This window comes from Macaca fascicularis, chromosome 4 (assembly GCF_037993035.2).
Source record: "Macaca fascicularis isolate 582-1 chromosome 4, T2T-MFA8v1.1".
Lineage (NCBI taxonomy): Eukaryota > Metazoa > Chordata > Mammalia > Primates > Cercopithecidae > Macaca > Macaca fascicularis.
In genome coordinates, this window is record NC_088378.1 from 10586301 (window position 1) to 10602817 (window position 16517).

Below are 16517 nucleotides of genomic sequence, written 5' to 3' on the forward strand. Positions count from 1 at the left end.
TAGTTTAGGAAAAGGAACAAGGTATCATGCACAGCATTCTGAGAGTCTGGTGTTAATTGGTTCAGCATAGAGGTGTCAAATTATTGTCTGGTAAATGTTTGCTAACAATATCCATTAAGAGGTTTGATTCTATGACATCTATGACAAATTCATAAAAATTTCCATAAAATAGGTACATATAGCATCTTGCTTGAGTCAGCAGAGTAGAGTTGGAAATAGCCTTAGTTTATCTAGATTTTTTTAGTGGACTCTGTGTCCCCTGCCCCTACACATGCACAGCATTCTCCTCGTTAACATTGCCCATGGGAGTGGTACACCTGCTGCAATTGACGAACCTACAGGGACACATAATCACCTAATGTCCACAGTTTACCTTTGGGTTCACTCTTGATGTTGCATATTCTATGTGTTTTGACATGTATATAATGACACGTATCCACCATTAAAGTATCTAACAGGATAGTTTCTCTGCTCTAAATATCCTCTGTGCTCTGCCTATTCATCCCTCCCTCTCCCCACTCCCTAGCAACCACTGATCTTTCTTTTTTTTTTTTACTCTCTCCATAGTTTTGCTTTTTCCAAAATGTCATATAGTTAAAATCTTATAGTATGTAGCCTTTCCAGATCAGCGTTTTCATTTAGAATTATGTACTTACGTTTCCTCTATGTATTTTCATGACTTGATAGTTCATTTCTTTTCAGTATGGAATAATATTCCATAGTCTGGATGTATCACAGTTTGTCCATTCGCCTACGGAAGGGCATCTTGGTTGCTTCCAAGTTTAGGCAATCATGAAGAAAGCTGCTATAAACATGTATGTGTAGGTTTTGTGTGAACATGAGTTTTCAACTTTTTTGGGTTGGAATTGGAATACCAAGGAGGAGACCTGCTGGATCATATAGTAAAAGTTTGTTTAATTTTGTAAGAATTACAAACATGTGTAAGAATTTTGTCATCTAAAGTCACTGTTTCATTTTGCATTCTCACCAGCAATGAATGAGAATTCCTGTTGTTCCACATCCTAGTCAGCATTTGGTGTTGGCAGTGCTCTGGATTTTGGCCATTCTCATGGGTATGTAGTGGTATCTCATTGCTGTTTTAATGGGCATTTCCCAGATGATATATGACATAGAGCATCATTTCATATGCTTATTATCATCATCTGTATACTCTCTTTGGTGAGGTATCTGTTAAGGTCTGTGGCCCATTTTTTAGTTGGGTTGTTTGTTTACTTATTGTCGTGTTTTAAGAGTTCTCTATATATTGTGGCTAACAGTTCTTTATCAAATATTTGTCTTTTATTAATATTTTCTCCCAGTCTGTGGCTTGTCATTTCATTTGTTCTCTTGATAACGTCTTTCACAGCACAGAAAATTTTAATTTTAATGAAGCCCAGCTTATCAATTCTTTTTTCATGGATTATGCTTTTGGTGTTGTATCTAAAAGGTCATCTAGATTTTTTCCTATCCTGTCCTCTAGGAGTTTTATAGTTTTGTATTTTACATTTAGGTCTGTGATCCATTTTTTTAAAGGGTGTAAGGTCTGTGTCTAGATTCTCTCTTTTTTTTTTTTTTTTTTTTTTTTTTGGCGTGTGGTTGTCCAGTTGTTCCAGTACCATTTGTTTTCTGCTTTGTCAAAGGTCAGTTGACTATATTTATTATCTATGTGGGTCTATTTCTAGGCCTTCTATTTTATTCCATTGAACTATTGGTAGAGGTCTATTCTTTCACAAATACGACACTGTCGTGATTACTGTTGCTTTACAGTAAGTCTTGACGTCAGGCAGTGTCAAGTCCTCTGGCTTTGTTCTTCTCCTTCAATACTGTGTTGGCTATTCTGGGTCTTTTGTTTCTACATATAAACTTTAGAATTAGTCTGTCAATATCCACAAAATAACTCTGTAGGATTTTGATTAGTATTGTATTGAATATATACATCAAGTTGGGAAGAACGGACATCCTGACGATATTGAGTCTTCCTATCCATGAATGTTGAATATCTCTCCATTTATTTAGATCATCTCTGATTTCTTTCATTAGAGTTTTGCACTTTTCCTCACATAAATCTTGTACATATGTTGCTGAGATTTATATCTAAGTGTTGTATATTCTTGTGGGTGCTAATGTAAATGGCATTGTGTGTTTAAATTCAAATCCTACGTGTTCATTGTTGGTACATAGGAAAGCAGTTGACTTTTGTGTATTAGCCTTGTACCCTGCAACTTAACTATACTCACTTATTAGTTTCAGGAGGTTTTTGTTGTTGTTGTTGTTAATTCTTTTGATTTTCTACATAGACAATCATGCCATCTGTGAACAAAGACAGTTTTTATTTCTTCCTTCCCAATCAGTATACCTGTTTTTTTCTTTACTTGTCTTATTTATTGTATTAGTGAGGGCTTCCAGCATGGCATCGAAAAGAAGTTATTAGAGATGACGTATTTGCCGTGTTTCTGATCTTAGTGAGAAAGCTTCTATACAGTTTATCATCATTAAGTACAATGTTAACTGTAGGTTTTTTCATAGACATTCCTTAACAAGTTGAGGAAGTTCCCCTATATTTCTACTTTACTGAGAGCTTTTGTCATATATAGATGTTGGATTTTGACAAACACTTTTCTGCATCTAAAGATATGATCATGTCATTTTTTATTCCTTAGTTTGTTGATGTGATGGATTACATTAATTGACTTTAGAATGCTGAACCAGCTTTATGTACTTGGGATACTACACACTTGGTATGCTACGGTATCTGGTTGTGGTGTATAACTTTTTTATACACTATTGGATTCTACTTGCAAAGTTTTGTTGAGGATTTTTGCACTTACGTTCATGAGATATATTAGTCTGTAGTTTTCTTTTGTTGTAATGTCTTTGTCCAGTTTAGGTATTAATGTAATGCTGGTCTCAGAATAAGTTAGTAAACAATCCTCCTACTTCTATCTTTGTAAAGAGTTTTTAGGGAATTGGTAGAGTTTCTTCCTTAAACGTTTGGCAAATTCACCTGTGAACCCATCTGGGCCAGGTGCTTCCTGTTTTGAAAAGTAATTAACAACTGATTCAATTTATTTAATAGATATAGCCCTATTCAGAGTGTCTATATAATCTTGGGTGAGTTTTGGTAGATTGTAATCTTTCAAGGAATTGGTCCATTTCATGTAGGTTATCAAATTTGTGAACACAGAGTGTTCATAGTATTTCTTTATTATCCTGTTAATGTCCATGGGATTGGTCAAAATGTCCCCTCTTTTATTTCTAATATTAGTAATTTATGTCTTCCACCTCTCTCTCTCTCTCTTCTTTCTTTTTTCTTAGTCTGACTGGAGGCTTATTGATTTTTTTTATCTTTTCAAATAACCAGTTTTGGGTTTTATTTTCTCCATTGATTTCCTGTTTTTAATTTTATTGATTTCTGCTCTAATTTGTTTTTTTTTTTTTTCTTCTACTTGCCTTGGGTTTAATTTGCTCTACTTCTCCAGTTTCCTAAGGTGAAAGCTTAGATTATTGATTTTATATATTTCCTCTTTTCTCATATATGTAGTCAATGCTATAAATTTCCCTTTAAACATTGTTTTTGTTGCATTCCAAAAGTCTTGAGTGTTTTCATTTTCATTTTGTTTAATATACTTTTTAATTACTCTTGAGATTTCTTCTTTGACCTATGTGTTACTAGAAATGTGTTGTTTCATCCCCAAGTATTTGGGAATTTTCCGTCTATCCTTTTGTTATGAATTTCTAGTTTAATTCCACTATGGTCTGAGAGCAGACATTGTATAATTTTTATTTCTTCACATTTGCTAATATATGTTTTATGGCCCAGAATGTGATTTATCTTGAATATTGCATGTGAATATTTCATGAGAACTTGAAAAACTGTTAATTGTCCTGTTGTTAGATAAGATTGTCTAAAGATGAAAATTATATTCTGTTGATTGACGATGCTGTTGAGTTCAATTATATCTTTATAGGCTTTCTACCTGTTGAATCTGACCATTTCTGACAAAGGGATGTAGAAGTCTCCAGTGAAATAGTGGATTAATCTATTTCTCATTCCAGTTTTATTACAGTTTTTGCCTCTTATAATTTTATGCTCTGCTACTAGGCACATAGATATTAAGGATTATTGGCTTCTTGGAGAATTGACCCCTTTATCATTATTTAATGCCCCTTTTTATCCCTGATAACTTTCCTTCCTCTGAAGTCTGCTCTGCTGATAATAATATGGCCACTTCTGCTTTAGTTTGATTACTGCTATCATGGTATAGTTTTCTCCATCCATTTACTATTAATGTATATGTGTCTTTATATTTAAAGTGTATTTCTTGTAGCCAATGTATATAGTTGGGTCTTGTTTGTTGATCCACTGTGAAAATCTCTGTCTTTTAGTTGGTGCATTTGGACCATCTTACATTTAAGGTGAGTATTGACATGGTTAGGTTAATGTCCACCATATTCGTTACCATTTTCTATTTGTTTCCCTTATTTTTTATTCTTATGTTTGTATTCCACACTTTTTTCTGGCTTTTGTAGTTTAATTGAACAGCAGTTTATAGGATTCCACATTTTCTTCATTTTTAGCATATCAGTCATGTTTTTTTTTTTTTAAAAATCGTTTTTTAGTCATTGCTACTAAATAAGAAACATATTTTTCTTATTCTTAATTGACCTAACAGATAACAGTGTATTCACTTATTCCTCTCCAACGCCTTTCCTTTATGTAGATCTGGATTTCTAACCTAGATCATTTTCATTCTCTCTAAATAATTTCTTTTAATATTTATTACAAGGCATCAAATTCCCTCAATTTTTGTCTAACAAAGTCTTTATTTCTCCTTCACTTTTAAATGATAACTTTTCAGAGTATAGAATTCTAGATTGGAATTTTTTCTCAACACTTTTAAGTATTCCACTTTCTTCTTGCTTACATGGTTTCTGAAAAGAAGTAGGATATAATTTTTATCATTGCTCTTTTTCTATAGTAAGAGATTCTGCCCCTCTTCTTTCAGAATTTTTCCTTTATCTTTAGTTTGACTATGATATAACTAAGTATACTTTTTTATGTTTATCTTGCTTGATTTTCTTTGAGTTTCTTGGATCTGTGGTGTCTGACATTAATTTTGAAAAATTCTCAGTCATTATTGTTTAAAATATTTTTTCTATTTTTCTCTCTCTCTTCTCCTTTTGGTATTCCTATTACACAAATATTATATCTTTTGTAATTGTCCCACAGTTATTGAACATTCTGTTCTGCTTTTTCAGGTTGTTGTTATTTTGTATGTGTGTGTGTGTGTGTGTGTGTGTGTGTGTGTTTTCAGTTTTGGAGGTTTCTATTGGGATATCCTCAAGGCCAGAGATTCTTTCCTCAGCTATGCCCAATCTCCTAATAAGCCCAGTAACAACATTTTTCATTTCTGTTACAGTGTTTTTGATCTCTAGCATTTCATTTGGTTTCTTTTTTTAGAATTTCCATCTCTCTTCTTACATAGCCCATCTGTTCTTGCATGCTACTTTATGCATCAGACTTCTTGGCATAGTTGTTTTACATTCCTAGCCTGATCATTCCAACATCCCTGCCATATCTGAATTTAGTTCTGATGCTTGCTCTGTCTCTTCAACTGGGTGTGTGTGTGTGTGTGTGGTGTGTGTGTGTGTGTGTGTTTTGGCTTTTAGTATGCCTTGTAATTTTTTCTTGATAGGTGGACATGGTGTACTGGGTAAATGAAACTGCTGTAAATAGACCTTTAGTAATGTGGTGAGGTGTTGGGGGAGGGAAGGCATTCTGTGGTTCTATGAGTAGCTCTCAGTCTTTTAGTGAACCTATGCCTCTAACCAGTGAACTTCACAAGTGCTTCTCTATCCCTCTCCTCTTAACTAGGGGAGAAAGGCTAGAGGGGGCTGGAGCTGAGTATTTCCCTTCTTCCAAATTAAAAGTTAGAGGAGGCTAGAATTTGGTGTTTCTCTTTCTCTACCTGTAAGGCTAGAAGGGGCTGGAGTTGGTATTGCCCTTCCCCCAGATCAGTGAGGCTCTCAGAAAACCCCAGAAGATTAGGCTCTGGTTAAACATCTTCTCCTGAGGGTAGACGTTGTTAAGAACAATGTTCTGGCATATTTCAAAATTGTTCCTTTTCCCCTCTGGCTGCCAGAGCATGAGGAATTTTCCTTAATATTCTCCTTTATAACCTTGTAGAGCTTCAGGTGGCAAAACAAACAAACAAACAAACAAACAATCACAAAAGCTTGGGCCCTCCTTTGAGTGAGTCCCTCTAGAGTTTTTAATCCTCCAGGCCATCCACACTGATCCTCTTGGAATTCATCAATTACAGCTCATGTTTATCTACCCTGGTTCTCTCAAGGAGGTTTCTGTGCCTGTGTTACGATTCTCTGTATTCTCCTGTCTTTCTATTTAGTGGGGCCGGCGGGGGACAGGGTGGTGCTGAAGGCAGCAGTTTGCCCTGTGCTTTCACTTCTCTTATGGATCTAAGAAGAATTATTGATTTTTCAGTTTGTTCAGCATTTTACTTGTTGTCAAGGCTGAGTGGCAAATTCTAAGCTCCTTATATGCTGAACCGGAATCCAGAAGCCCCAATCTAGATTTTCAAATTCACTTTCCACCCTTCCTAGATTGTACTCTCATTGACAAATGGCCTATTAAGTTATCTCTTGTTCTTCCTTCACATGTATAAATAATGGATATGGTGGAAGACAAGAAGCCAAATGCAGGAGGCAGGGTTATTCATGACTCCTCCTTCTCCCAGGTCTGGCCCCTCCCCTCCTGCAGCATGTCCTGTATGAGGACAGATGCTCAATCACTTATGAAAATACAGGTAGGGGAAATTCCCCACTTTAGTAAAGTTAATTTAGTTTGGAGATATGTTTGCTGACTGAGTAAGATTAAAAAAAACACAGATGAAGCAAAACCTACTATCTAAATTAGAAAGAGTAAAAACAAAACAAAATAAATAAATATTTAAACTGCACAGTTCCAAATTGTAGCCAGCAAAAAAACAGTGGCATGCAGGGAAAATTAGGAAAGGAAAGATGAAACTTGAAAGAGCTAGAAGTAGAACAGGAGAAAAGGACATCAATAAAAAGAAGAAAGAGGGAAAGGGCATCACACACGAAAGGATCCAGCAGAAACTCACATGCAAAGAACAGCTGTGGAAAGGGCGAGAGAGAAACATGAAAGAGAAAGAAAGAGTGACAGAAAATGAAACTCAAGGCTCTACCCATTTTGAAGCACTGCTCTGATTAAACTCAGATCTTCAATTGGCTACAGGATGTGGGACCTTTTGTTGCTCTATTAGCTAATTAATTGCTGTTTGCAGTTCTCTAAAAGGTACACTTAGTATCACCCACTGAATGGTACAGTCACAAGAACCCACCATGGGCTGGGCTGGATTAACCAGTATAATATTAGGCCAGATATGGCCATGAGTCAGAATAGATTAACCAGAACAATATTAGGCCAGATACGGCTATGAGTCAGCGATTCCCAGTCTATACTCCTATTACTCCTGCTAAGGGGGATAGAGAGGAATATTAAATTACCGCAAGTATTTTCATAGTTAGAATTGGGATAAAAATAGAGTTAAACATGAATACAATAACTAGCATCAATAATGTTAAGGAAGAAGAAAATTTAAATAGAAAGCATGACTGTCTTGAATATATACACTCACCATGCCTGCCATTGGGCAGTTGCATTTATGAATACAACATAATAGAAAAAAAACTCCTTTAATGGATTTTGGAAAAATGTTTTTTTCACAGAGTTTCACATTTATAGAAAAAATATAAGGATATCTTTAAAAAAATTAGGTGAAACAAATTTGGAATAGGCCGATCTTATGACTAAATTAATAAAACCACAACCAGTAAGTTGTTACTGAAGCACATCGAATTGATTGATTCTATAGTATCCAGCACAACAGTGCATCAACCCAATTATGATGTTCCTGCTTTGGAGGTCTGTGTTTTCATTCCGATGCTCTCAGACCTACTGGGAACAGCCTCAGACCTTTGTGCAGTTCAAGGAATAAGGAAATGAAGTTTGAGAAGAAAAGATTTAGTCAAACCAAACAAGTGTGAATGTCATGAATGATGAAATCAAGAATTGTTTGCGAATTTAGCAAAAAGACTGTTTTAATAGTTAACAGAAAACATTTTTCTCCCCATATTAATGCATGGTGTTATAGTGACATAAAATGGCAGTTACATCGGTGTCTACCTGTCCGCTGCATAGCCTAAGGTGAATGCTCCAGTCAGGAAGCCAAGGTTCAGGATGGCTTGGGTAAGGTCCAGCATCCATGCATTGACACAGACAAGGTCAAACTGAGAAAACAGAGAAAACACACATGGAGACATGCCAGAATGCTGATCTTCAAAACACCTTATCTTTTGTACAGATCAGTGATCTGTCAACGTTTTTGCTCATATACTCCTTAAATAAATTTTGAAAATGTATCACATGCATATGTTTACAGTAACATATAAATATTCTTTGTCAGTTTAAATAACTGTAAAGGATGTAATTTTCAGTATACTATAAATACTGATATTTAAAAATAATGTTGTTATAACATCATTCTTTTTCTTTTTTTCTTTTTTTTTTTTTTTTTTTTTTGAGATGGAGTCTCACTCTGTCACCAGGCTGGAGTGTAGTGGAGTAATCTCTGCTTACTGCAACCTCTGCTTCTCGGGTTCAAGAGATTCTCCTGTCTCAGCCTCCTGAGTAGCTGGGACTACAGGCATGTGCCACCACGCCCATCTAATTTTTGTAGTTTTGGTAGAGATGGAGTTTTACCATGTTGGCCAGAATGGTCTCAATATCTTGACCTCGTAATCTGCCCACCTCGACCTCCTAAAGTGCTGGGATTATAAGAGTGAGCCACCGTGCCTGGCCAACATCATTCTTTTTTAGTGTATTGAATAGAACAGGGGTTCCCAACCACTGAGTCACAGAGCAGTACCAGTTTGTGGCCTGTTAGGAACCGGGCCGCACAGAAGGAGGTGAGCAGCAGTGGGCCATGAGCATTACCGCCTGACCTCTGCCTCCTGTCAGCTCAGCAGCAGCCTTAGATTCTCAAAGGAGCATGAACCCTATTGTGAGCTGCTCATGGAATCTGGGTTGCGCACTTCTTATGAGAATCTAATGCCTGACGATCTGAGGTAGAATTGTTTCATCCTGAAACCATCTCCCCCAACACCCCTACTCCCTCCATCCATGGAATAATTCTTCCACAACACTGGTCCCTGGTGCCAAAAAGGAAGGCACGGCTGCAATAGAGTATGAATATTATAGCAATCGGACACCTGATAGCAGGTGTCCGATTGCTATAAACAGACTGTTCTTTAACAGTCTGAAATTTGACATCAATTTTTTTCTCTTTGAACTCTTATTTTCGTTTCCACAGACTTTTATTCTAATGTAATATATTTTGTGTAGAAAATGTTTTATAGGTTTTGTCACCATACTTCTATGTACAATAAGTTACATATATAAATTGACATTTAATTTTTAAAATTTTCCTGTGGCAATAAGGCTTTAAATATTGGATTTTTTTCTGATTGGGTTATAATTACAACTACTTTTAGACCATAATTGATAAAAAAATATAAGATGTAATAAATTTTAAGAAATAATTATTATGCAGAAGTAAAATTTTGTCAGAAATGTACATCTCCATGGCCAGAAAAATGTTAAGGGAGTCTACGTTTTTCTAGTTAGGTCATGAAATTAGTGGATATATTATTTATTACTAGAATGAGTTAGGGCTCAAAATTAATTCTATTTCTGGTTTTCATTTTTATAAATTTATGGGCCAAGAAGACTTTTCCGTATAAATAAATCAGTGGGAATGGAGGGAGTTCTGTTACAGAAATGTTACTCAATTCTTTAACCTCCTTCTCAGCTATATGCCAAGATTCACAGTGATCTATCACCAAATTATTATTATTTTTTTATTAGCCAGCATGTCATGTAAGTTCTCCCACAGTTCTGCTCTAAGGAAAAAAAAAATGGAAACCATCAGACTTACAAAAAGTTGTTTGATTAAGTCATTAGTCATTTATATTTACTTATAATTAGTCTTACATTAAGAAAGGTACTTTTCTAATACTGGAACAATATGTCAAATTGTCCCATTGTTTGATGCCCTGCAGATTTTAAAACTTCAAGTCAGTGCCTCAGAGTGAGATGAGAGAGAGGCATGATTAACTTTGCCAAGTGGGAAAAGTACAATTTTGGATAGGAACCCGCGTCCTTAAGAGGGACATGTTCTTAGACAAATTTGTTATGGGAAAGAGGACAAATGTAAGTTGAGGATCTGAAAACTGGCTCCCTTAAAATTATCCAGGCCCACAATTCCTGGGATCATCTTTTCAAATCTCCAAGTGGTATGCTTACCCCAGTTTCATGCTGCAGTCTAACCACAGCATTAGACCCTAGCATGAAGAGAAAATTAATGTGGTTGGAATATGAATTGTGAGGAGTCTCATAAATACATACTCATAAGGAAAGTATCATATTTACTTATAAAGTCCAACTTCTTGCCTTGATTTTACAGCTAATGACCTGTCACCTAACATAGCTGGAAGAAATTTGGAGGCAGTAGTAGTCGGCCTCTCACAGAGTTGCTGAGATGATCGGTCGAGATGTAAGAAGTAAAGAGATTTACAGATATGCGTAATAGTTGTAATCATCGTCATTTTAAAGGATTTTTATTACCAATTTTGGTTTTTCAAGGTACAAAAATTTTATTTTAAGTAAACAAGGTGATGATTATCTATCTGAAATAATTTCTCATTGGAATTAAGCAGGCAAAGAATGTACCTAAAATAAAAGTACATAAAATTTCAGAAAGCAAACAGCGAAATCAAACTACCAGCAGAAATGCAATATTTACTTTGGAAAAGTATCAACCAGTGTCAAATATAAAAACCCAAACAGTAGAATTTACTTCATCCATCTGTACTTCAAACAGCTGAGTTAGCTAGCTTAGGGAAACAGGGGTGCTTTTTGTAGATGACATACAAGGCCTATCAAGAGCTTGCCTTTTAATACATGTATTCAGCTGCTTTTGAACTATGTGAATTAAAATGCCCCCAAAATATTCTTTAAACCCATAAAATATTCTTTAATATAATACTGATTATCTTCTTGACTGTCCCATAAAATAGTCAAATAGTATTTGTCTCATATTCGATATGTAAATAAGAACTAATTTAAAATAAATACTTCAATGATTAAAGTGCAGCGATAACACAACATTTTCTAAAGCTCATGATGGGCATCTGGGCCAGATACTGCCTGCCCTTCTGTGTTGTCTTCTGTACCTCAGGGGACTACATTTCTCAGATTCCTTTACTGGCAGAGTTCTGTGTAGGCTGCACCAGTAGGGAGCTAGCGCGAGATCAGAAGGTAGGAGGGAGGTAGTGGACATTCTGCTTCTGGTTGTGGCAGCAGCTCCAGCTCCAATACTGACAGTGGTGGCTGTGGGAGTCAGCCAGGGCCCCACGTGCCTGGCCACATGGGGGCAAAGAGATATTGTCCCACAGGTGCCAGCTTTGTAATGGCCACCCAGCAGGGCAGGGACTGACCACCAAGACACTGCAGGAACTGTCCTTCCCGACCTCTGTCCTCTCCTTCTTCTTCAGCTCTTCCAAAACAGCTCAAATCCTAACCCTTTTATTAAATTCCTCTCTGGTTAAAATACCTAGCCTAGTTTCTGTTGTTTTGGTTTTTTTGTTGTTGTTTTCTTGTTTTTTTGAGATGGAGTCTTGCTCTGTTGCCCAGGCTGGAGTGCAGTGGTGTGATCTCGGCTCACTGCAAGCTCCGCCTCCCAAGTTCATGCCATTCTCCTGCCTCAGCCTCCCGAGTAGCTGGTACTACAGGCGCCCACCACCACGCCCAGCTAATTTTTTTGTATTTTTTAATAGAGATGGGGTTTCACTGTGTTAGCCAGGATGGTCTCAATCTCCTGACCTCGTGATCTGCCTGCCTCGGCCTCCCAAAGTGGCCTGGTTTCTGTTTTTGTGACTGGGATCTTGCCATTTTTCAAAAGTAGAAAATAAAACAACAAACAAAGTATGTGTTGCTAAAGAAATGCACACACATCCACACACGCTTGTGTTTCCTGTACAGGGAATTGCAGGCCCAAGGATTGAAGGGCTTGGTGTTGACTCTCGCTCATAGAGTCAGGGAACAGACCTCTGCCTCTAGGGTCTGACGCTTCCTAATCAGCTCTCAGCGTGCTGCCTGCCTGCTGATGCAACAGCTCTGGGCCTGTGATGTGTCTTTCGTGTTTAAAGAGAGGTTAGCGGGCACCAAAGCCATGAGCTTCACAGGCTAAGTCCTTCTTTCTGATATAAAGTACTAAAAGCTTGGTGTAGTTCCTAGGGAGACCTAAAACCCACCTCTTGTCAGTGGGAGATCATTGTGAATCACCAACAATTTACTTAAGTCTGAATCAAAGGTGCACATTTATGTCCTTCTCCTAAGGCAATCTATGTGGAACAACTGAGGCATCTCCTATTTTTTTTCAAAGCATACACATGCAAAAACATTAAGCAATTTTAAATGTTCATAAATCTATGTGTACCCATTCTGTTACTTATTAATCTTCAAAGTCACTTTTACACAAAGAAAATAATGCCTTTTGGCGTGAGCAGAAAGTCAGTCTGATAAAAGACTCAAACAACTGTTCTCATAATGTAAGGATTACATTGCTTCGTTTTGCAGAAAGCCTGAGTAACTGTAGCCAAATGAGAAACTTTTGAAGGGTTTCCAAGTGAGGGTTTTTCTTAGCTTTTTTCGTTGTTAAAATCCAAATAGACATTATGTTAATTTGAGTTGTAATGATGAAATACTGGGACAAGTAATTGTTCGATATATGCTAAAGTTGTAATTTCTAAATTATCCTTAAAACAAGAGCAACAAAACATCTCCCATTTACAAAGGTCAAAAGTAAGAAGTAAGGGAGAAAATAATGCAAGTATTCGAAAGGCTTAGAAACTCAGGAGAGGGGCCTCATTTGCTCCTTGGACCATAGGGAATGGATCCAGGTGGCCATCAGTTGGATTTTTCCACTGGGGTCTAGGTTAGCCCTCTTTGACAAATTCTCACTTAAGAGATTCTAAGGTTAGACAATAGCACAGTATTTTACTTTAGTTATGAGCCATGAGAAATAGCACTCATTTGCGATGTGCATTGTTCTAGGAGGAGGAAGTCTCTGAAGTCAAATTACAATATCTATGTGCTTCTGTTTTAATTTTCTAGGGATGAGTTGTCAATGGAACCTTTCCTAATCAGCTCTTAGCTTGAAATCAGGAGTCATTAACGTCTTCATTCATGTTAAAAATAACAATAATAATAATAATAATAATAATCACTGACACTGTCAGGTGTGGTGTGCTCCTGGCTACATTTTGTATTGGCCAAAGCAATGACATGTAGACCTCCATGGGCAACTTCCATTTTTAATCAACCACACAGTACCATAACAGAGCCTAATAATGGCTAAAAATTATAGTAATCATAAATAATTATTTAGTTTGGGTTTCCATGAGGAAAAAGGATGTCGTTATTAATTCAGGTCACCATGAAAAAATTTTAACATGATCTGATAGCATTATTTGGGCACTTTCATTTAATATCAAAAAGTTAACACTTCTTATACTGCAGGTATAAAAAGTAATCATCAGGTATGTTGGAGATCACCCCAATTTGGTTTGCCTGGCATTATGCCGACAAGGCTGGGAGGAACACCTTGTTTCTGCCCGTGGGAGGAACTTGTTATATAGTTTGGGAGCCAAGGTCAATTTATGTGAAGCAAATGTAGAGCGGCTGAGATCTAAACAGAATGGAATCCACTAAATGTAAGAGAACCTCAGACAAAGAAATGGCCCGTGGTGGCAAGAGCAGCTGGAGACTTGAAGAAGGTGGGACCAGAGCAGGTCCTACAATGAGCTGGATTTAGACAGAAATCAAAGGGAAAAGAAGGGCACTGAAGACAGGATGAGGAGCAGACCTAGGCACAGAGACAGAAACGTGGGTGCTAACAAGGTTGTGCCCGGCACGTGGCTGGGAAGTACAGCGTTTTAAGCTGGGCAGCCGCTTCTCCCCATCCTACCTTTGATGGGGAAGGGAGTGTGGGTCCAGGGCCAAGACAGGAAACCAGGGGATCTGCAATGATTGTCCAGAATAGGGAGATTTAGTTTAATGCAGAGAGGCGTCATTATGAGATACAAGCTCTTAGATCCTCACTTGTCATAGAAGCTGTTCTCTAAGGTTCATAACTACCAGGCTTTACTGTAGGTTAGGCAGCTAAGCTTTGAAATAGGATGGAGCGATGTCTTCTAAATGCATCGCTTTTTGTCTAAACTTGTGAAACTGGGAGACATGAAAGTATTAAATCTGTTTGAATAATAATTCCTGCCATTTATTAACTTTTGCCCTTGGTGACTCATCCTCAGGTTGTACAAGATGTGTATCTTGTGATACGTCAGCCCCTCTCTGTCCAGGCTGTTTTATTTCTTTGTAGTGAAGGCTTGCAGTTACGCATCTTAAAATGTTTACGATTTCTCTAAATAACTGAGACTGTCTAAAGATGAGAAGAAGATGAAAGTTTCTAAATATGTGCAGGGTCCTCCTGGCAAAGATGAATCCCGGTTCTGGAGCCAGACAGCCTGGATGTCTTGACTTGGCTGCTCCCAGCTCTGTATCCTCTGGCGATTTTCCAACATTGTTGACCCTTGTGTTCCTATCTGTAAGACGAAGAGCTGGAATGAAGAGTCATTGGTATAATATATATAAAGTACTCAGCCCGGTGCCTGAGACATAGTAACTGTCCAACAAATGTTACCAATTGCATTATAATCAGTGATGTAATACTGATGATAATAAACAATATATATATAGAATTACTTGAGGTAAATGAAAAAATGCCTGAGCCCAACTCCAGTCCAATTAAATAGGATCTAGTCTAATATGCAGTTGATATAGAGGTTATCAACTATTTACCTGCTGGAAGATAGTTAATTTCAGTATATTTTGTTGGATTAGTGTCCCTGCCCCAACACCCTACATTTTAAGTCCGCCTGAAACCTCAGACTTTGACTTTTGGAAATAGGGTCTTTGCAGATGTAATGAGTTAAGATGAAATATTGCTGCATCAGAGCAGGCCCTAGTTCAATGACAGGTATGCTTCGAAGAAGAGAAAACAGAGACACAGCCACATACAAGAACAAGGTCATATGAAGCCAGAGACAGAGATTGGGGTGATGCATCTACCAGCCAAAGAGTGCCAAGGACTGGCAGCGGTGCTGGAGCCAGGAGAGAGGCATGGAGCAGACCCTCTCCTAGAGCCCAAGAGACAGCATGGGTTCAAAGCATTGAGAGACACTGCTATGCACATTAACAAAATAAGCCGTAAGAAATAGACCTTGGCTTCCAATTCCTAAAGGTCACTGAGTCACAGATTTATGGATTCCTGTCTCTCCCCATTCCAACTGAAAGATACATTAACACAAATTCCAAGCCACAGATAGAAACTAGAGAAAGGTCAGGCCCACAGACCCAATAGTTGGGGAAGTTTTGACAGAGAGCAGAGCAGGCAGGAGCCACGTCATCTGTCCCAGGCAAGGGAGCCTGCGAGGGAGGTGAACAAGGATTTATGGCTCCCTTTTACTGTTCCCCTTCACTAACAGCTTCTGCACTGGCTGCAAGGCAGAGGAAGGCTGCGGGGAGGATTCTGGGATCCGGTTGTGCAGGAGCCCATGGGTCCAGCTGCCCACAGTAGGGCCGAGGAAGCTTGCCCTGGGTGCAGGTGTGTGTTGAGGGACTGGAGGCCACGGGGCAGGCAGTACAGAGGTCAGTTGCTGAGCACCTGAAGGGAGGGCTTACCTCCTTCCCTAACTGTCTTGTTCAGCCCCATCAAACTCTCACAAGGAAGAGTGGCCAGAGCTCCTGAACCCATGGTATCTCCCGCTGAGCTCCGCCAACCAGAAAAAAATACAGTGACTGGGAAGCGAAAGAATTGAACAAGGCACTGTGTCTCCCATGACAGAATGCAGTGCACCTACTACACCGAACAAACTCTGTCCATCTACAAGTATGAGGAGAAGATGCCGGCCAGACAGGGCAGCAGGCTCAGCACGATTCTTCAAAACAGCAGAACTGGAGAAAATGATTCCATGCACAACAGTACGCAAGAAACAAGAAGTAACTAAAAACCTGAATTCATACTTTCAGTGAGACACAAGAGTCTGTTGCATTGATAAAATGAGGGAATTAATCATGAAAAAGGAGCATCCTGCACCAAGGAATCATTGGAGATGAAAATTATAACTGCTGAACTTAAGAACACTGGGAGGCAGGGAACTGCACACCGGCGGCTGGAGGAGAATGAGCAGGACCCGGAGCGCTGGTTTGATAAACGCACCAGGAACCTGAGAGCACAAGCCACAGAGGAGGAGCCTGCGAGACAAGAGGAGGAGCCCAGAGAAAGGCCGCTGTGTGC

At 38.2% G+C, this 16517-nt stretch overlaps 1 protein-coding gene across 4 annotated transcripts in view; it reads right to left on the reverse strand.

Moving 5' to 3' along the window:
• The window catches only part of SLC22A3 (solute carrier family 22 member 3), a 101168-nt gene that overhangs the window by 47056 nt on the left and 37595 nt on the right, over positions 1-16517 (reverse strand). For all 4 annotated transcript variants that reach the window (XR_012433298.1, XM_005551500.4, XM_074036790.1 and 1 more), the window contains exon 2: positions 8228-8331. Coding sequence is in view for 3 of the 4 variants with exons in the window: in XM_005551500.4 (XP_005551557.2) it covers positions 8228-8331 (104 nt within the window). In the remaining variant the exon portion in view is untranslated. The remainder of the gene's footprint in view (positions 1-8227; positions 8332-16517) is intronic.